Below are 21,688 nucleotides of genomic sequence, written 5' to 3' on the forward strand. Positions count from 1 at the left end.
TATGTATACATTATATTTTTGGTAATTTACTAAAAATGAATAAGTTTTTAGTATTAAGCATTGTCTGTACATTTTACATAATATACAAAGATATACAACACCAATTTATATGATTCCTTAGGAAGTATTATCTCATATATATATATATATATTCATGTTTATAGAGATCACAATTTAATTCGTTCATTAAGGGATCCTTTCTAGAAGTTGGTTTTTTCTAATTCTTATTGTAATTGCATTGTTCTAATCTTGTATTATAAAGGCAGCTGCTTGCCTATCATTTGTACTTTCCTCGTTAATCCTGACTCAGTGAATTAACCTTTAATTACAGCCGTTAAAATTGAAATGAGCCTCTTGTCTGGCTAGGGCTGCCCCCTTTCAGAGCATGATTCTGATGAGAATTTTTAGGGTCAATGAATATGTCCCATGTCATGTCTGATAGCTGCTAAAGATGTGAGGAGGTAAATGTTACCTTAGAAAGATGTGCTTTAAATTTTTAGGAGATCTGCTCTATTGATGGGAAAATAAAATAAAAATATTAATTTTAGTTTCTCAGTTTACCACACTGTATTTTTAGCCAAATTGAGAGCACATAAGATATATAAAGAATGGGCTATTAAGAAACATTTAGTCAAACAAAGTAAAACAATAACTTATTCTCCATTTCAGTCTTAAATGTTACATGTTATAATAAAAGAAATATGTAAGGATCATGACTACTTTTGAGATATGTGCTTCATAGAATAATTCTCACTAACAGGTTAACAATAGTCTTTTAAGCTGACATCAGAGGGAAAGGATTCTATAATAATGAAACTGGAAAACAGGAAAGATCAATTTCATTCATTTAATACACTTCTGATGAATTTCTATTATGGATTGAGCAGTGAGAACAGAAAGGCCAATAAAAAGGCCCTGTCCTATCTTCCAGGGACTCAGAGTCTAAGTCTTATTAGATTAATATATTTCTAATACAAAAGATAAGGCACCTTTCCCCTTCACTGACACTGATGTTTACTAAAGTCACTTGCTGTCTCCCTCTTAATTTCCCACAGACTTCTAAAGAGCTAGAACTGAGGGATGTTAGAAACAATCTATTATATATTACAGTCTTCTTACTTCACAGATGACAATCTGAATGGAACTCAAAATTTAACGTACTATCTTAAACTTACAAGATAACATTGGCAAGGCATGTACTTAGTGAAGAATGGATGCGAAAATCTTCAGGGAAAATATGAAATAAGTTTCTGAAACTGTGTACTTTAAAAAAAAAACTTACTAGGAAAACTTTCAAACATACACAAAAGCAGAGAGAATAACATAAAGAACAAGGTACTCATCATTAACTTTCAAAAAACTATCAATATGTGTCCAATCTTGTTTAATCTTTTGTTCTACTTCAAATGTCAGATGATATAGTAATTTCATCAGTAAACAGTTTTGTTTGTATATCTAACAGATAAAGACTTGTCAAGAAAACGTACAATACTATTATCACACCTAAAAGAAAAAAAAATCCCCCAATTTCATGTAAAATACAGTGTTCACATTTCCTTGACTGTCATATTTATGTCTTTTTAGAGTTGGTTTGCTTCAGTCGGGATTCAAACAAGACACACACATTACATTTTGTTGGTATCTAACCTATCCAACCAGTCCATTCTAAGGGAGATCGATCCTGGGTGTTCATTGGAAGGACTGATGCTAAAGCTGAAACTCCAATGCTTTGGCTCCCTGATGCAAAGAACTGACTCATTAGAAAAGACCCTGAGGCTGGGAGGGATTGGGGACAGGAGGAGAAGGGTACGACAGAGGATGAGATGGCTGGATGGCATCACTGACTCGATGGACATGAGTTTGAGTGTACTCCGGGAGTTGGTGACGGACAGGGAGGCCTGGTGTGCTGTGATTCATGGGGTTGCGGAGAGTTAGACATGACTGAGCAACTGAACTGAACTGAACCGAACCTAAATTATGCATGTTAAAGAACACCATAAAAATTTGTTTTTGTTATCTTTTTTAGCAGAAGTGTATAGTAGACCTTTAGTAATAATTTAGAATTTAGGGGAGATATTTATATATTCAGTAATGTGGAACAGCTGCAAATGTAGAGAAATAACCCATATTGACAGGCCTATAAAAGCTGTCTGTAATTATATTTCTGAATGATCTGAATAACAGTGTATCTGATATTTTCTAAGATAAGTGGCTTTTACTTTTCTTTGATATTAGGGTCAAAGACTGTACTTATCTATTTTTACTCCATGTTCTCCTCTCTCTTGGTAATAAATTAATTTCTTAGTATTAGTTGGTATGTGCCTGAAAGCTAAATTCATTTTCTTTTCCTCTGAAGAGAAACAAAGTTTCTCCAAGTATCACAGTAAGATTTTTCATATTTAGGGAAAGTTTTTCATGTTAAAAGACTTAATACTATTAAATAACACTTAATGGAATGGAAAATCAATTTTCCATACCATGCCTTGTCCTATGTATAGAAAATTTTTGGCAAGCTTTTAAAAGAGGAACAGAGGTAACAGAAGTTAACTTGATTGATACATAATTAAATAATAATTAAAACATGATTGGCTAATGCATAATAATCTAAGATATCTTAAAGCTTAAAAAATATTTTTCACTGTAGATATCACAATTTAACACAAGCAACAAAATTCACAACATGGCAGTTGACAGTAATACAATGTTCAATCAATTTCAAATGTGGAAAATAAAATTGCCAGAAAAGATTAAATTCCTTTTAAATAACTGGTACTCTAAAACCTTTTATTTCCGAGTGTAGTACATATAATTAATGAAAACTAAAAACAATAATCTTAGGAAAAAATTCTCAAGTGAACCACCTTAGCTCTAAAGATGGAACCCACAGCAAGGACTGAAACTACTTACCACAAAGTAACAGAAGGCCTGGGCCTTCTTTACCATCTCGTCTTTAATCCTTCTGTTTCTTACAAATTTATACACATATTTTCTTTGTTTTGGTGGTAACCTCTTTTTTTTATTTTGCCATAATAACTACTGTTAGAAATTGATATAGTGGATTTTTCTCTGTGGAGAATTCAAGACTTAAGATTGCCATATATTTGTTGCTGCTAAGTCACTTCAGTCGTGTCCGACTCTGTGTGACCCCATAGACGGAAGCCCACCAGGCTCCCCCGTCCCTGGGATTCTCCAGGCAAGAACATATATTTGTTACAGGCAAATAAAAAACATTTTTACAATAAAAAACCTATAGCTAAAATTATTAACAATATCTTTTTAAAAAGCAGCTAGGACAGGGAGAGATGATAATGGTCTGTTACTAACTAAGAGACCTCTGAATTAGTACAGAAATAAAAAGATAAATCAGTAATACAGCATACCTTAAAGATTAATTTAAAAATTAAAGCAACTCATATGCAGAAGAGAATTAAATAAAAGAATAAGATGGGACATGGCTGGGCAATGGAAGCAAAAAATACTGTCAGACTTTAATTAAAAAATGTTTTCAATTTAAGCAGACCCAGGCCAGTGATTTTTCATTATTTTTACCACAGTTCCATGACTACTGACATTTTCATCAGAACAAATAAAGGATTTTCCCCAAATTTAAAATGACAAAATTATTTTTAATTTTAACTTATAATTTCTTCCTTCTTTAAAGTCAAGGAAATTTTCAAACTGAGCTGGATTTGTCTCTTTGCTGAGGTTTGATTAAGCTTTTAAAATATAAAAAATAAATATTAAAAAAAAAAAGTTTTTCCAGCATATCAGAAAACAATCTTTACCACAGACATATTATCATTTGTGTGGGAATGAGGCTATGTATTCGTGAAATATCTAGCAAATGACTTAGTAAGACCCTTGTACAAAACCTCTGGAAGCAATCTGTCCTTGTAGACAAACTAGAAGAAAGCCAGCACTCTGGTGGTAGAAAACAGCAGACTGGAAAACAAAATTAAAATGCCCTACTGCTACTGCTGCTAAGTCACTTCAGTCGTGTCCGACTCTGTGTGACCCCATAGACGGAAGCCCACCAGGCTCCCCCGTCCCTGGGATTCTCCAGGCAAGAACACTGGAGTGGGTTGCCATTTCCTTCTCCAATGTGTGAAAGTGGAAAGTGAAAAGTGAAAGTGAAGTCGCTCAGTCGTGTCTGACCCTTAGCGACCCCACGGACTGCAGCCTACCAGGCTCCTCCATCCATGGGATTTTCTAGGCAATAGTACTGGAGTGGCTTGCCATTGCCCTAGCCCAGTATCAATTTTAAAAAATGAAAGACCTATCTAAGATCTAAGTCCACTTTCGAGAAATGGAGATCAAATTCAGTTACAACTGTCCATCATTATGATGCGATTATCCGAGTAATTCCACATGCTGTTTTAGCAAATTCAGACTGAGAAATTCAGGTTCTGCATCATGAGTTATGGCTTGTTTTTTCTTCATGTTGTTTTAAAACTGACAAAGTGACCTCTGTGCCAAAAGCAGGTCTGACAGGTACTCTTGAATTTCCAATTAATTTCCTATAATACAAACTGGGTCAGGATCTCATTCCTAACCATGGATAGCTATAACTCAAGTAGTTGACAATCTCTGTCAATAGCAGAAGCTGTAGGCCTACTTGCCAGTTACTTTCCTATATTTCTTTCAGAGGAAGTTTCACAGAACTAATGATAAACACGAACTTCATGTGGCAAACTTGGTTTATGTATTTAAAAAAAAAGCCGTTTCCTTGCATCACCCTGCCTGTTCAAGGGTATTACATATGGGTTTTCTTTTTCTTACTTTCAGCCTGTAAATCCTGGAAGGGGTTGGTTTAGTCCATAAGTCACGTCCCACTCTTGCAATCCCATGGACTGTAGCCCACCAGGCTCTTGTCCATGGGATTCTCCAGGCAAGAATACTGGAATGGATTGCCATTCCCCTCTTCAGGGGATCTTCCTGACCCAGGGATTGAATCTGGGTCTACTACAGTGCAGGCAGATTCTTTACTGACTGAGCCAGCAGGAAGCCTTGAAGGGGTTGGGGGGGCCCTTAGTTAAGTAGCTTCATATTGATAAAACAATGCCATCTTTTGGCTGCTCATAGGAAAATTCCATGCTGACTACCCATTATAATATGCACAAACCTCAGGTTAATGCTGCTGCTGCTACTGTCTTTACTGAAGATTGCTGCTAAGTCACTTCAGTCGTGTCCGACTCTGTGCGACCCCACAGACGGAAGCCCACCAGGCTCCCCCGTCCCTGGGATTCTCCAGGCAAGAACACTGGAGTGGGTTGCCATTTCCTTCTCCAATGTGTGAAAGTGGAAAGTGAAAAGTGAAAGTGAAGTCGCTCAGTCGTGTCCGACCCTTAGCGACCCCACGGACTGCAGCCTACCAGGATCCTCCATCCATGGGATTTTCTAGGCAATAGTACTGGAGTGGCTTGCCATTGCCTTCTCAGAATTGTAAGAATCTATTTCTTCATTAAGTGATTTAGTGATGATCCACAGTGTCACTTCAAGAAAGTAGAAGTGAACAGCATGTACTCGAAATTATCCATCTACTTTTTGTTAGAGGGATGGTAGTTTAGATATTTAAATTCTAAACTGTGTTAAATTCAAAAGCTAACTCCTGCGAGATTTTAAGCTACTGCTGAAATAGGTGACACTGTGGAGTTTAGCTAATGTAAAATAACTGTGTTTATGTATATAGTCATAGAAATGCTGACAACTTGCATTTGTAGTAATATCCCAAAGGGCAAATTATGTTACAAAAAGAAAATAGTATACTGAATTTACATAATTTTGAGGAAATTTTTCTTTTGTTTTGCTCTTCAGTTCAGTTGCTCAGTTGTGTCTGACTCTTTGCGACCCCATGAATCACAGCACGCCAGGTCTCCCTATCCATCACCAACTCCCGGAGTTAACTCAAATTCACGTCCATCGAGTTGGTGATGCCATCCAGCTATCTCATTCTCGGTCGTCCCCTTCTCCTCCCGCCCCCAATCCCTCCCAGCATCACTTACTCAACTGTAAACTCCCTACGGTCTGGAACACAGCCTTGTACACAACTACATCTTTGGCTCCTCCTCATATTCTGGCCTGAATAAAAAAAACATTTAACTGGCATATGTAGTATTGAATCCAGTCTCATTTAAAGACAGATCTGGACTTTGTTCTAGCTCTTGAGAGGTAGCCTCTAAAGACTTGGTATTTCCATAGGGATGGAGTGCCTTTATTATTCATGGTGGGCCCCGAGGAAGCTTGGCCAGGCAGATAACTCAAGATGGAAGCTGACCACATCAGAAAGACCAACCACATGATTATAGAGGGTTGGGGCTCTAGGGTGACTGACTTGGAGGGGAACACTAGAGAATGAGTTCAACCACGAGGCAATTAAATTCAGTCAACACTGCTTATGTAGTAAAGCCTCAATAAAAACTGGATATCTAAGCTTGGTGAGCTACCCTGGTTGGCAGTACTCCTGTATATACTAACTCCAACACAAGAAGAGTAACCCCAAAGCTTTGAGTTTGGAACACAACCAGAATCTCCTCCACAGATTTCTTCCTTTGGCTGATGCTAATTTTACCCTATTGTTACTTACAATAAACAGGTGGCACTAATGGTAAAGAACCCACCTGCCAATGCAGGAGCCATAAGAGACACAGGTTTGATACTTGGGTCGGGAAGATGCCCAGGAGGAAGGCATGGCAACCCACTCCAGTATTTCTGCCTTGAGAATCCCACGGACAGAGGAGACCGGTGTGCTACGGTCCATGTGGTTGCAAAGAGTCAGACACGACTGATGCGACTGAGCATGAGCGTGCCACAGTAAAACTGTTATCCTAAATATAGGGTTTTCCTGAGATGTGTGACTTGATCTAGCGAATCATCATACTTGAGGGTAGTTTCAGAAAATTTAACTTGCAGCTGCCCCAGTAATCTTAGATAAACTTACCAGTCTGGAGGACTCTGCATAACATCATGTGCTTAGTCGCTCAGTTGTGTCCGATTCTTCGAGATCCCATGGACTGTAGCCTGCCAGGCTCCTCTGTCCACAGATTTTCCAGGCAGGAATACTGGAGTGGGTTGCCATTTCCTTCTCCAGGGTATCTTTCTCAACCAGGGATCGAACCAACATCTCTTACAGTCTCCTGCTTTGGCAGGTGGATTGTGGATTCTTTACCACTGTGCCACATGGGAAGCCTGTAACATCAAGTAGGGCTAACTCCAAATAACATATTGTATCAACCTGACGTTTCCTTTTCACAACCCTGGTTTCTCTTTCATGGACTGTTCTTGGAATTACTTACTACTCCTTAATATATTACCGCTGTCCTTTATAAAGATTGCTTTTCTTAATGAACCTTCCCACAGCCTCCTAAGTTAAATTCCACTTAGGGACTGTGATCCATGAGGATCAAACTAGTTATATTACAGCAGCTAAGTCAGCGCTTCCTCACTAATGTACCACAAATGGGTCAGAGGTATGCTGTGCTACTGCCTCTGCCATTAACCTCAGAAATGTCAGGTATTACCTGTGAAACTGGAGCTCCAGGCCTGGGTACCTCCCATCTCCTGCAGCATCTCTGTTTACTCCAGAGCACAACACAAATATCGTGTGTGTGTTAGTCACTCAGGCGTGTCCAACTCTTTGCTACCCCATGGACTATAGCCCACCAGGCTCCTCTGTCCATGGAATTATCCAGGCAAGAATACTGAAGTGGGTAACCATTCCCTTCTTAGGGGATCTTCCCGACTCAGCAATCAAACCCAGGTCTCTGGCAAATTCTTTACTCTCTGAGCCACCTATTATCACTTTGCCGTATGTACCGAGATATAAGAAAGAAATCATTACTATAATTCTCTCATGATAGTATGTCACCAACATTCTCCAGCATCAGATACTTGGTTATTCCAACCTCTATGTTATGCTTTCAGTTCAGTTCAGCTCAGTTCAGTTCAGTCGTGTCCGACTCTTTGTGACCCCATGAATCACAGCACACCAGGCCTCCCTGTCCATCACCAACTCCCGGAGTTCACTCAAACTCACGTCCATCGAGTCGGTGATGCCATCCAGCCATCTCATTCTCTGTCGTCCCCTTCTCCTCCTGCACCCAATCACTCCCAGCATCACAGTCTTTTCCAATGAGTCAACTCTTCGCATGAGGTGTCCAAAGTACACCACATTAAACAACTGTTTCTCTAATTTTCCAAAATTTCTAATACCCTAGGTGAACAATTCATACTTGTGCTGTGCTCTGCTTAGTTGCTCAGTTGTGCCCAACTCTCGGTGACCCGAAGGACTGTAGCCCACCAGGCTCATCGATCCATGGGGATTCTCCAGGCAAGAATACTGAACTGGATTGCTATCCCTCTTCCCAACCCAGGGATCGAACCCAGGTCTCCTGCATTGCAGACAGATTCTTCACTGTCTGAGCCACCAGGAATAATTCATTTTTATTTCACATTTACTCTTAATATGCAAACTTTATCCCTCTTCTTTTGTCATCCTCTCCAGAGGACTAATATTCTGAGCATTGCTACTACTGAATTTTGGGGGGCTAGGGTATAAGAATTTAGAAACTCTTAGCCCAACAATAATATAGTAAAAAAAAAATTTACTAGTAATTCACTACAAATTCAGTTTCTTTACTGATATAGTCTCAGTTCAGTTCAGTTGCTCAGTCGAGTCCGACTCTGCGACCCCACAGACTGCAGCACGCCAGGCCTCACTGCCCATTACCAACTTCTGGAGCTTACTCAAACTCATGTCCATTGAGTCAGTGATGCCATCCAACCATCTCATCCTCTGTTGTCCCCTTTTCTTCCCACCTTCAATCTCTCCCAGCATCAAGGTCTTTTCAAATGGGTCAGTTCTTCCCATCAGGTGGCCAAAGTATTGGAGTTTCAGCTTCCGTATCAGTCCTCCCAATGAATATTCAGGACTGATTTCCTTTAGGATGGACTGGTTGGATCTCCTGGCAGTCCAAGGGACTCTCAAGAGTCTCCTCTAACATGACAGTTCAAAATCAATTCTTCGGTGCTCAGCTTTCTTTATACTCCAACTCTCACATCCATACATGACTACTAAAAAAAAACATAGCTTTGACTAGACGGAATTTTGTTGACAAAGTAATGTCTCTGCTTTTTAATATGTTGTTTAGGTTGGTCATAACTTTTCTTCCAAGGAGCAAGCGTCTTTTAATTTCATGGCTACAGTCACCATCTGCAGTGATTTTGGAGCCCAAGAAAATAAAGTCTCTCATTGTTTCCCCATCTATTTGCCATGCAGTGATGGGACCAGATGCCATGACCTTAGCTTTCTGAACGTTGAGTTTTAAGCCAACTTTTTCACTCTCCTCTTTCACTTTCATCAAGAGGCTCTTTAGTTCTTCTTCTCTTTCTGCCATAAGGGTAGTGTCATCTGCATATCTGAGGTTATTGATATTTCTCCCAGCAATCCTGATTCCAGCTTGTGCTTCATCCAGCCCAGCGTTTTTCATGATGTGCTCTGCATATAAGTTAAATAAGCAGGGTGACAATACACAGCCTTGATGTACTCCTTTTCCTATTTGGAACCAGTCGGTTGTTCCATGTCCAGTTCTAAACTGTTGCATCTTGACCTACATACAGATTTCTCAGGAGGCAGATCAGGTGGTCTGGTATTCCCATCTCTTTCAGAATTTTCCACAGTTTTTTGTGATCCACACAGTCAAAGGCTTTGGCATATTCAATAAACCAGAAGCAGATGTTTTTCTGAAACTCTTTTGCTTTTTGATGATCCAGCGGATTCTGGCAATGAGATCTCTGCTTCCTCTGCCTTTTTTAAATCCAGCTTGAACATCTGGAAGTTCATGCTTCATGTACTGTTGAAGCCTGGCTTGGAGAATTTTGAGCATTATTTTGCTAGTGTGTGAAATAAGTGCAATCATGTGGTAGTTTGAGCATTCTTTGGCACTGCCTTTCTTTGGGATTGGAATGAAAACTGACCTTTTCTAGTCCTGTGGCCACTGCTGAGTTTTCCAAAGTTGCTGGCATATTGAGTGCAGCACTTTCACAGCATCATCTTTTAGGATTTGAAATAGCTCAACTGGAATTCCATCACCACCACTAGCTTTGTTCGTAGTGATGCCTCCTAAGGCCCACTTGACTTTGCACTCCAGGATGTCTGGCTCTAGATGAGTGATCACACCATTGTGATTATCTGAAATACTGTAGCAAGCACCAAAATGTTCATTTTTGTCCATCTCTGGGCCAACTACCAATTAGTCTCATGGAAGACTGAAATAAATACTTTGTTTATATACAATCTTCACTAGTTCAGCTGGTAAAGAATCCGCCTGCAGTATGGGAGAAGCTGGTTTGATTCTTGGGTTGGAAGATCTGCTGGAGAAACGAAAGGCTACCCACTCCAGTATTCTGGCCTGGAGAATTCCATGGACTGGACAGTCCTTGCAGTCGCAAAGAGATGGACACGACTGAGCGACTTTCACTTTAGTGTGAAACAGGAACTGTTCTTTGGATTTCATTGTAAATATTCTGGTAATATCAAATAATAAAACTTATCCATATTACACTAAGCTGCATGCTTAGTACAATAAGAAAAGAAAAGCTCACTGAAATAAAAATCACCTATGAAATAGAATATGATGACCTACATGGCCTTCTAGAACTAACACCAAAAAAAGATTCCCTTTTCATAATAGGGTACTGGAATGACCAAGTAGGAAGTCAAGAGATACCTGGAGTAACAGGCAGGTCTGGCTTTGGAGTACAAAATGAAGCAGGGCAAAAACTAACAGAGTTTTGCCAAGAGAATGCACTGGTCATAGTAAACACCCTCTTCCAACAACACAAGAGTCAACTCTACACATGGACAACACCAGACAGGCAATACCAAAATAAGATCGATTATCTTCTTTGTAGCTGAAGATGGAGAAGCTCTATATGGTTAGCAAAAAGAAGACTGGGAGCTAACTGTGGCTCAGATCATGAATTCCTTATTGCAAAATGAAGAAAGTAGGGAAAACCACTAGACCATTCAGGTATGACCTACATTAAATCACTTACACTGGAAGTGTAAAGAGATTATACACTGGAAGTGACAAAGAGATTCAGGGGATTAAATGTGATAGAGTGCCTGAAGAACTTTGGACAGAGGTTCGTGACATTGTACAGGAGGCAGTGACCAAGACCATCCCCAAGAAAAAGAAATGTAAAAAGGTAAAATGGTTGTCTGAGGAGGCCTTACAAATAGCTGAGAAAAGAAGAGACGCAAAAGGCAAAGAGAAAAGGAAAGATATACCCATCTGAATGCGGAGTTTGGTGGCTCAGAGGTTAAAGTGTCTGCCTCCAATGCGGGAGACCTGGGTTCGATCCCTGGGTCGGGAAGATCTCCTGGAGAAGGAAACGGTAACCCACTCCAGTATTCTTGCCTGGAGAATCCCATGTACGGAGAAGCCTGGTAGGCTACAGTCCACGGGGTCGCAAAGAGTCGGACACGACTGAGCAACGAAATGAAACGAAAAACGAAAGGAAGGGGAAACAAGAAAGCCTTCCTCAGTGATCAATGCAAAGAAATAGAGGAAAACAATAGAACGGGAAAGACTAGAGATCTCTTTAAGAAAATCAGAGATACCACTGGAACATTTCATGCAAAGATCGGCATAATAAAGGACAGAAATGGTATGGACCTAACAGAAGCAGAAGATATTACGAAAATGTGGCAAGAATACACAGAAGACCAATAAAAAAAAGAACTTAATGACCTAGATGAAAGTGAAAGAGGAGTGTGAAAAAGTTGGCTTAAAACTCAACATTCAGAAAACTAAGATCATGGCTTCTAGTCCCATCACTTCATGGCAAATAGATGGGGAAACAGTGGAAACAGTGAGAGACTTTATTTTCTTGTGCTCCAAAATCACCCCAGATGGTGACTGCAGCCATGAAATTAAAAGACACTTGCTCCTTGGAAAATTATGACCAACCTAAACAGCATATATTAAAAAGCAGAGACATTACTGTGCCGACAAAGGTCCATCTAGTCAAAGCTATGGTTTTTCCAGTGGTCATGTATGGATGTGAGAGCTGGACCATAAAGAAAGCTAAGCACCAAAGAATGGATGCTTTTGAACTGTGGTGTTGAGAAGACTTTGGAGAGTCCCTTGGACTGCAAGGAGAATCAAACCAGTCTAATCTAAAGGAAATCAGTCCTGAATATTCATTGGGAGGCCTGATGAAGAAGCTGAAACTCCAATACTATGGCCACCTGATGCGAAGTATAATCTCATTTGAAAAGACCCTGATGCTGGGAAAGATTGAAGGTGGAAGGAGAAGGGGACGACAGAGGATGAGATGGTTGGATGGCATCACCGACCTGATGGACATGAGTTTGAGCAAGCTCTGGGAGTTGGTGATGGACAAGGAAGCCTGGCGTGCTGCAGTCTGTGGGGTCGCAAAGAGTCGGACATGACTGAGCCACTGAACTGAACTGATGAAACAGAAGTTACCATAGAAGCTAAAAAGCGTTTCATCTGTTTATTTTCACACTCAAATCATCCCAGTATAATTAACTGGTTTGCTTCAAAATGCCACAGATTCACAGAATGCTAGAGTTAAAAGGAAACATGGAGATCTACTTTGCTTTTATTTTAGAGGTAAGAAAACCAAGTTACTTGCTTAATATAATTACTGATGTTGGTTCAGAAAGATAGACATTAGGTGTCAATAAAATGGTGTCCTAGTCATTCATATACATGCTTACCATGCCTATTACAAAATGACTGCTTTTGGGGTAAAATATATATATTACTCCTTGCCTAGAGAAACTCTGGAAAATACTACATATAATAGCATTTTCTTCTTCCATTCTCCTTACATTAAAAAAATAGTGTGAGTATAGAATTTTATAAAGTTGAGGTCAAATACATAATATTTTATATTGTTTCATCACTTAATTTTATACCACTTTTTTTTTACCTCATTCAAAGATTTATAAAACCATCTTTATTAAGACTACACAACATTCTTTAATTTGACTCTGCCATACTTGATGCAAACATCATTCTTCTATCACCAGGCACTGTGGTTATAAATAACCATGCACATAAATGTTTGTATTTCTAATTATTTCCTTAGAAGAAAAACCTACACATAAGATTACTGGGTTTCCCTTGTGGCTCGGTAAAGAATCCATTTGCAATGCAGGAGACCTGGGTTCAATCTCTGGGTCAGAAAGATTCCCTGGAAAAGGGAATGGCTATCCACTCCAGTATTGCTGCCTGAAGAATTCCATGGAGAGAGGAGCTGGTGGGCTATGTCCATGGGACTGTAAAGAGTTGGACACGGCTGACTGACTAACACTTTCACAAGATTACTGTGTCAAACAATATGCATATTTTGATGATTCTATACACAGATGCCCAAACTGCCACCCAGAATGATGGTTTAGACTGACATCAGTAGAGAAGTGTATAACACCTATTTCACTGCATCCCTCATCCATTTTCTGGATGAGTCGCAGGGTAGATTCTTCCAGTAAAGATTATACCACGTTCCTCACAACTTTCACCTGTCTTGTTGGACATTCATAATGTGAAAACCTGTTTAAAAATCACCTGGTCCTAGAACACTTTTCATATCAGTACAAAGTAGTCTTTTATGGGGGGGCGTGCATTGCAAGGTTTTAAAATACTCCATTTTCCAGGAATAACTACCAGGAAAACCATCCAATGTTCTGGAAAATCATGTTACACCACAATTCACGGTATTTGGGTTGCTAATACAATCATTTAGTTCATCAGTTTGCATTTAGAGTGCCGGCACCATTTCACTACTTCACTACATTTCTAATGTAGTCATGCTACTGCTAAGTCACTTCAGTCGTGTCCAACTCTGTGCGACCCCATAGATGGAAGCCCACCAGGGTCCCCCATCACTGGGATTATCCAGGCAAGAACACTGGAGTGGGTTGCCATTTCCTTCTCCAATGTGTGAAAGTGAAAAGTGAAAGTGAAAGGTCGTGTCCGACCCTTAGCGACCCCATGGACTGCAGCCTACCAGGCTCCTCCATCCATGGGATTTTCCAGGCAAGAGTACTGGAGTGGCTTGCCATTGCCTTCTCCGAATGTAGTCATGGTCAAGCATTTAAATCACTGTACTATTTATTAGAAAGTACTTTTTTCTTTCTATTGAATTGGGGTAACATGTTGATTTTTAAATTAAAGATGTACTCATCCATGAATTTTATTTTAGGATTCAAGAGACCCTTGCATTTGTTGAGGTTCCATACCATCATTGGGGTTTTTAATTTTTGAGGACTAGTCTTTTATGAGTTATTTCCTTTGATGTCTTTAGTCTATTTTTTTCTAAATTTGTACACCTAATGAGAAAACTTACACTTTGGTTGATTCAGCTTTCTAAAGCACTGTTTCGAGGGCTGAACATGAGATCAAGAGCCATGATATTCTGCATCAGAACACTCAATTTATTTCCATAGGTTCTACTTCTCAAGGCTCTACTTTTCTCTTTGTTTAAAGTTCTCTTGGTTTCTTTATTGGCTTGTTGCTGATTGCCGTTCTTGTTATGATTACTTGGTTGACCATTTTATTAGCTTTTGGGGGATGAAGGCTGTGATCCTGCTTCACTTAGTAGTTCTTTTTTTTTTTTTTTTTGGCATATTCTTTGGATAGAATGCTTTTCTTTTCCTTTGAAGAGACCATCTCAATAAATATTTTCTTTAGTATAAAAAGATGAGTCCTTCAATTACTTTGTGATAAGTGAAAATTTACTACAAGCTTTTCTAATCTCAACTGCATTCTTCTTACAGCTAATAAAGTGTGAATCTACTCAGGGTCCATTATCACGTATTATATCAATTCCAAAAATATTAGCTAATATTTATTGAGTGATGACAATGTGCCAGTCACTGTTCTAAGAGCTTCACATTTATTATCTCATTAATCTGGCAAGAACCTGTGAAGTAGATATTATCTTCATAGGAAACTTAGGTACAGAGAAGCTATTTACTAATTTGCCCAAGGTCACATAGCTAGTAAGTGGCAAGGCAGGGATTTGATTTTTGGTCATCTGATATCAAACCCTAGTTATTCATCTACAACCTTATTGCCTCCCAAGTTTTTAGGGTGCTCCCTTTGCCTCAAAAACTTACTGTGCTTCACTATAGATTTTTTGATGACCACTTTCTCTACAGCCTACTACAGATGCTTAATAAATATTTATTACTTAAATGAAATAATTATCCGCTTTCCCCTCATCTCTTCTAATGTGCCTTGTCCTTTTAGCAACAAGGACAAACTAAAGTCCCAAATACCACTTTACTCATTTCTGAGTGATAAAGAGATAACCATGTTCTACAAACTGAAAAACAACATGATACATTTAAAGAGTTTTCGCCTGTATTTTCTGAGTTGACCAACGCTAAAGGGAAATGCATGGAGCTCTTTTGAGTGTTTCATTGCACAGCCCTGACATCACATTTGCTTTGAAGAGGAGATTTGTTGGTAGCACTATACAAGAATTAGGTACTTTTCTCTCTTATCTCTGGCAGAAGCAGTTCTATGTTTCCTGGCAACTCAAATCACCAATCATGTACCTTGCTAGCCCTGGCAACCACTGATAAGCAGATCTTTTCAAGCTACCTGTGTGCCCATCAGAGCTTGCTGTGCTATTGCTGAGTTTGTCAGATTTCCAACAACAAATTAATAGGAGGTCAAGCATATCAACAGATTACACATCTTAGGTAGCATGCCTGATTTAGAGTGAAAGGTGAGTGGATATAACATGCTAACACAGAAAAAGTTACTGTAGTTTCAGTTACTGTGACAGGCTGATGGCTTTGGCATTATTTTGAGATAGGTAAGCCTCTTGCCTTGCTGCCAAGTCAGTCCCCACAAATAATATTAAAGAATTTTCTTAGGGACATTAAGGCATGTACATATATAATGCAAATAGATAAAAAGATAATGTATAAAGAAATACAATCTTGAGTTTTTAAATAAAAACAGGCAGCTTTAGTAGCCTATGGTAAAGGAATAGCACGGTGGGCATAGAATGATGTTGAGAATGGGAGTCTCTTCACGTAGAAAACAATTCTTCAAGACAGAATCTATGTACATAAATGAATTCAATGTGGCAAAGAACTTTCGTATGTTAGAGATACATAACAGTACCAGAGAAAAATGTACACATGGTAGGTAAGTGTGGATAACAAGGAGACACTGAGATAACAACGGTTTGGATAGAGCTAATTAAAAATATATTTACAAAAGTAAAAGGTCAAATTTGAAATAGATTTGTTAAGAGGAAGAACTGTTTGAGGCGAAGAATCTAATTATTTGTATTTTAATAAAAAAGATGCAATGGCATCATTTGAAAACCGAGTTAATATATTTTGAAAATTACTTACGCTAATAACCGATGAAGTAGACGACAAGTTCAAACCTTCAAGATCAGCTATCAGGCTTGGAGAAAGAGCTGGGGTGGGAAGTGCAACTGGAGTGGACACCGGGTTGACTGTAAGTGAAGGGCCAAAGCAGCACATGTGCATGAAAATTTAATTTATATTACTAAAAGTAACATTTTTATTTTGCTGGTAAATCTAATTAAATTACTTTGATTAATAAGTCTATGACAATTCTATTTAACATCTTGATTTAGTCAAGCTATTATCAAGTCACGGCAGTTATTAGTCTTAGCTTTCAAAACATAATGACAAATCCTATAACAAAATAAGAATATAAATACCTTGAGTAATACTTTTTGAAAATTTTAATCTCCTAACATTATCACTAATATTAATCACCCAGTAACTTAACTAAAAGAAAAAGGTAATGAAACATTTTTTCAGACTAATGTAAAGGATAACAATAGCTCTCAAGAGAGTTTTCCAGTTGGGTTATAAGCCTTAAAAGAGTGTTTATTAAATCTTTTCTCTATTTTATTCTCCACTGTAATAATTATAAGGGGCCCAGACTACCTAATTCACTTCTAATTATACTTTGTCAGCAAAAGCTATGAGCTAGATAGAAATATTTGATTCTATCAATAAAAATATTTGAAAATATTTTGTAAACACAAATTTGATCACGTCATTGTCATGCTTAAAACTCTTCAAAGATTTACTTTTCAAATAAAGTCCAACTCCTTAATTAAATGTGCAAGGTCTTCTATGATCTAGCTCTGCACTGTCTAATGGAACTTTCTGAGATGATGGAAATGTTCTGTAACTGTAATGGCCAACATGACAGTCATTAGCCTGTATACCAACTGCACTACTGAAATGTGGCTAGTGTGATCAAAGAACTGCATTTTAAAATTTAATTAAATTTAAATAGCTACATGTGGCCAGTGGCCACCATACTGGGCAGGTCTAGCTTAGCTCCAATTTTGTCAGTCACTCCTATGTTTTAGCTCTAACAAGTAAGTTTCCAAGATCTTGTTTCATGTCTTTGAACCGTGTATATTCTATTCCCTTTGCCTAAAGGTACTTCTCTGCCTTGTTTGCTTCGCAATCTGTATCCATTAAGATATCACTGAGAGGGAAGGCACAACTAGACTCACTTAAACACAGTTTCTGTGTGTCTTCTTTGTTCTACAGGTATGCTTGGATACACTTCTACAACTATACTTCTCTTGTAATACAAATTTGGGTCTTTAAATGTTTTCACTTCTCCTAGTCTGTGTGAGTTGGAGAAGGCAATGGCAAGCCACTCCAGTACTCTTGCCTAGAAAATCCCATGGATGGAGGAGCCTGGTAGGCTGCAGTCTGTGGGGTCGCTAAGGGTTGGACACGACTGAGCGACTTCACCTTCACTTTTCACTTTCACACATTGGAGAAGGAAATGGCAACCCACTCCAGTGTTCTTGCCTGGAGAATCCCAGGGATGGGGGAGCCTGGTGGGCTTCCGTCTAGGGGGTCACACAGAGTTGGACACGACTGAAGTGACTTAGCAGCAACAGTCTGTGTGAGTGGACTTTGACACATTAATTTTCAGTACTTAGCCATTGTTCAACTGTTTGTTGAATGAAATAAATTCAAACGTGGAAAAAGTTTTAGCTTCCAACAAATTCTCACTCTACAACAACACTATAAAGGCTGTAACATTTACTTCATCTGGCATCACTCTTCAAGCATCTTTTTCTCACTTCAGTCTCACAATATCTTGTAAGTTAGGCAGAACAAATATTAATTCATAAAATTATCAATAAGTATTTTTTGAACAATGGAGCAAGTGAGAGACAAAGAAGTTCAAGATATGGTCCCCGTCTTCAAGAAACTTAAAACCCAACTGAGAAAAGAAAGATATACATGCTTGAAGAAAAAAAAAAAAAGTAACAATACAGTCCATAAATTATATTGCCAAAAGAAGAAAAGTTTCAAAAAGAAAATCTGAAACTGTCAACATTCCCAAGAGAAGAAGCAGCGTGGAGGCTGGGTGGAGGAGGGAGTGGAGCCCCCCAGCTGCTCCCTTGCACTCTTAATGGAGTGTGCTCTTAGTGAGAAGCACTGCTGCAACATCTCCACGCTTCCTTAGACATGCGTCAAAAACCACTAACAACTAGCAAGTGATATAGGGAACTGTAAAAGGATCGATGGGGATAGAGTGGTAAGAGAAGGCTTGGTGAGCAGGAGGGAATGAAGCCCGGTTTTGAATTAAGGGTAGAATTCAAATTAAGAGGAAAGGAAGAAGCTGGATAGTTATTGAATGAGGTGATGTAAACAAAGGCTGAGAGGTGAGAATGGAAAGCTCAGCGGATGGGATTTATCCTATAAATCAAAGAGAACTATGAAAAACCTTCAGAAAGACGAGTGTAAGATATACGGCACTGCATAATAATCAGTCAGAGGCCAGCGTAAGCGACAGACTGCAGAAATGTAAAGAGCACTCAGGTTGGCAGTGAGGAAGAATTTACAAGAGTTTAGGCACGATATGATGAGGACTGAAGGAAGATAATGGTATGAACAGGCAGAAGGGGCATCTATATAAAGACACTGTAAAATGAAGCCTACGGATATTAAAACTTGCAAGATTATAAAACAAGTGAATGGAAGAACAACCACTGTAGGACTAGAAAATGGTTCTAATTTGAATCAAAATGTGTTGCCTTTCTTTGCAACACATAACTTTTCCAGTGGGCTCTAAGGGCATGTTTGTCCATTTGTTTGTCTACCCATCCAATCCAAAATATTAGATGACCATGTGAGAAATAAAAAACTGAGTATGAAATAGCCTCTGATTTTAATTACAGCTTGGCTAAAGACAGAAAAGAACAATTCACACCACAGGTAAGCTTGACTCTTACAGGAAAAAATATAAGCTTTTAGTATCATTTCAGAAGACTGAGGTTTTGGCATTAAAGAAATGATTACACATCTGTTTACAGGTCTGGCAAGATGGAAGCTGGCACTGAAAGTTTATCCTAAATAGGATTCTGCAGGCAGCAGAATGAGTGAATTAATGGTGAATTAATGAGTAAGAAACAAAACAAGTTCTTTTTTTTTTAAAGGCATACAAATTAAAATGAGATACCATTTCCACCTATCAAACTGGCAAAGGCGATTTTTAAATACAAAACCCAGCACTGGTAAACCAGGGTAAAAGGAATCTGGCACTCTCATAATACTACTGTGTAAGTTGGTACCAACTCTGTGGAAGGCAATTTTAGACAGAAGAATTCTTCATAGCTTTTGTCCTGGTAATTCTATTCCAGGGAATTTATCTTAAAGATATAGTCATGGAGACAATACAATAACATACTTACAAAGATGCACATAGCTTCACTGATTAAGACAGCGAGAAATGGAAACAATAGTTAATAGTAAGTTTTATTTCCAACAATAGTAAACTTACAGTATAAAGGATAACCTTGCAGTCTTAATTGTTGTTCAGGAATATTTATGGTAAAGAAAGAAATGTGAATGATAAAGAGAGAAAGAGGTAAATAATAAAACAGAATCTCAAATCTCCAATTTGGGGGAAAAAGGATTTGCCTATGAAAAGATGCTGAACTGATTTGTCAGAATACTAACCCATTTTCTTTTCAAAACTTTCTATAAAACACTTTCTTTACTAAAGTATAATAACTAGACAGTTGTTCTTCTGATCAAAGTTATGCTTCAAAATCTCAGCAAAACTTTTAATATATAAAAAATTTTAAATGAATAATTACTGGGTATTAAAAACAAACAGAAATATATCCCAGGTTGAGTTAAATGTAAGTTGGGATGAAATTTCCCTTAAAAAAAACCCTTACATTTAAATTCTTAAAACTTAGTATTTAAGAAAATCTTTGTTTCTATATACTTTTTAAAAAGCTTTAAAAAGAAATAATAAAAATTGTATCATTTTATAGGTTTCTCTTTTCTCCTTAGCTGCCAGAAAATCCAGAGTCAAATATAAGGAGAAAAGGAATGAGTACACTCTAGTGTAACATTGACTCTTAATTCCTTTTTAAAGGTCTGACTGTTGTTCTTTTACAATTTAAAACTTAAAACTTTACACATAAATGTAAAATATTCATTGTCACAGAGAGATACAAAATAAGTTGTTTTTTTCCCCCCTCTCCTCTGTCTCTAGGTCATTCTTACATCCCATAGGGATCGGAGCTAACACTGTTAAGTATATCTTCTGTTGCTGCTAAGTCACTTCAGTCGTGTCCAACTCTGTGTGACCCCCTAGACGGAAGCCCACCAGGCTCCCCCATCCCTGGGATTCTCCAGGCAAGAACACTGGAGTGGGTTGCCATTTCCTTCTCCAATGTATGAAAGTGAAAGTGAAGTCTCTCAGTCGTGTCCAACCCTTAGCGACCCCACGGACTGCAGCCTACCAGGCTGCTCCATCCATGGGATTTTCTAGGCAAGAGTACTGGAGTAGCTTGCCATTGCCTTCTCCGATATCTTCTGTAGCCTTCCAGAAATATACAATGTATAATCATATTTGTATTTGTCTGCAGGATATAGTTCTTTTACTTCTTTTTTTACAGAGGAGTCATACTCTACATGTATCTTTTTGAACTTAAAAGGGTTCACATATATAATAACATAAACTAGCATATTAAAAAGGTATTTCACTTTTCTTAATGGTTACATCACACTATTGGTAGACATTTCATTTATTTTCTGAACTGGGCTGTAAAAATAATGCTGCAGTGAAATGCCTATATATCTTTGCACATTTTATTAATTCAACAAACAGTTAGTTACTGGGTTCCCACTATCTCCCAGGTATTGTTCTAGGTGCTAAGAATAACAGTGAGCAAGACAAACAATAAACAATACAAAAAAATATTTAAGATAATTTCAGATAGTGAAAAATGTCATGAAGACCATCAAGAATGATTCAATAAGTATGTAAGGGAAGGTGATCTTTAAGCTGAGATCTGAAAGATAAACAGCAGCTTGCCATCAGAAGATCAGGAAGAGGTGGTCTTAGCAGGGGAAACAGTAGAACAAAGGCCCTTGGCAGGAAGGAGCCTGGCATATTTCAGAAATGCAGAGGAACAGTATGGATAACAGGTAGGCAGGAGACAGAGCACTAAAGGAATATGGACATTTAGTGTAAAATTAAGCCATTAGGTTAAAGAGTCTAAAACAAGGATGGAATAAGAATCTGATTTTGCTAGTTTATCTACAGGATAAATTCCTAGAAAAGAACTGCTAGGTCAAAAGGTGTGTGGAATTTAACAT

The 21,688-nt window shown here is 38.4% G+C and overlaps 1 protein-coding gene across 2 annotated transcripts in view; it reads right to left on the reverse strand.

The window, feature by feature from the left end:
- Nucleotides 1–21,688, reverse strand: part of AP3B1 (adaptor related protein complex 3 subunit beta 1) — a 251,388-nt gene that overhangs the window by 62,384 nt on the left and 167,316 nt on the right. For both annotated transcript variants that reach the window (XM_055437122.2, XM_055437121.2), the window contains one exon: nt 16,409–16,515. In XM_055437122.2, the coding sequence (XP_055293097.1) occupies nt 16,409–16,515 (107 nt within the window). The remainder of the gene's footprint in view (nt 1–16,408; nt 16,516–21,688) is intronic.

Source organism: Moschus berezovskii, chromosome 9, assembly GCF_049115385.1.
Source record: "Moschus berezovskii isolate FMDL1 chromosome 9, NW_MosBer_1.0, whole genome shotgun sequence".
Taxonomy (NCBI): domain Eukaryota; kingdom Metazoa; phylum Chordata; class Mammalia; order Artiodactyla; family Moschidae; genus Moschus; species Moschus berezovskii.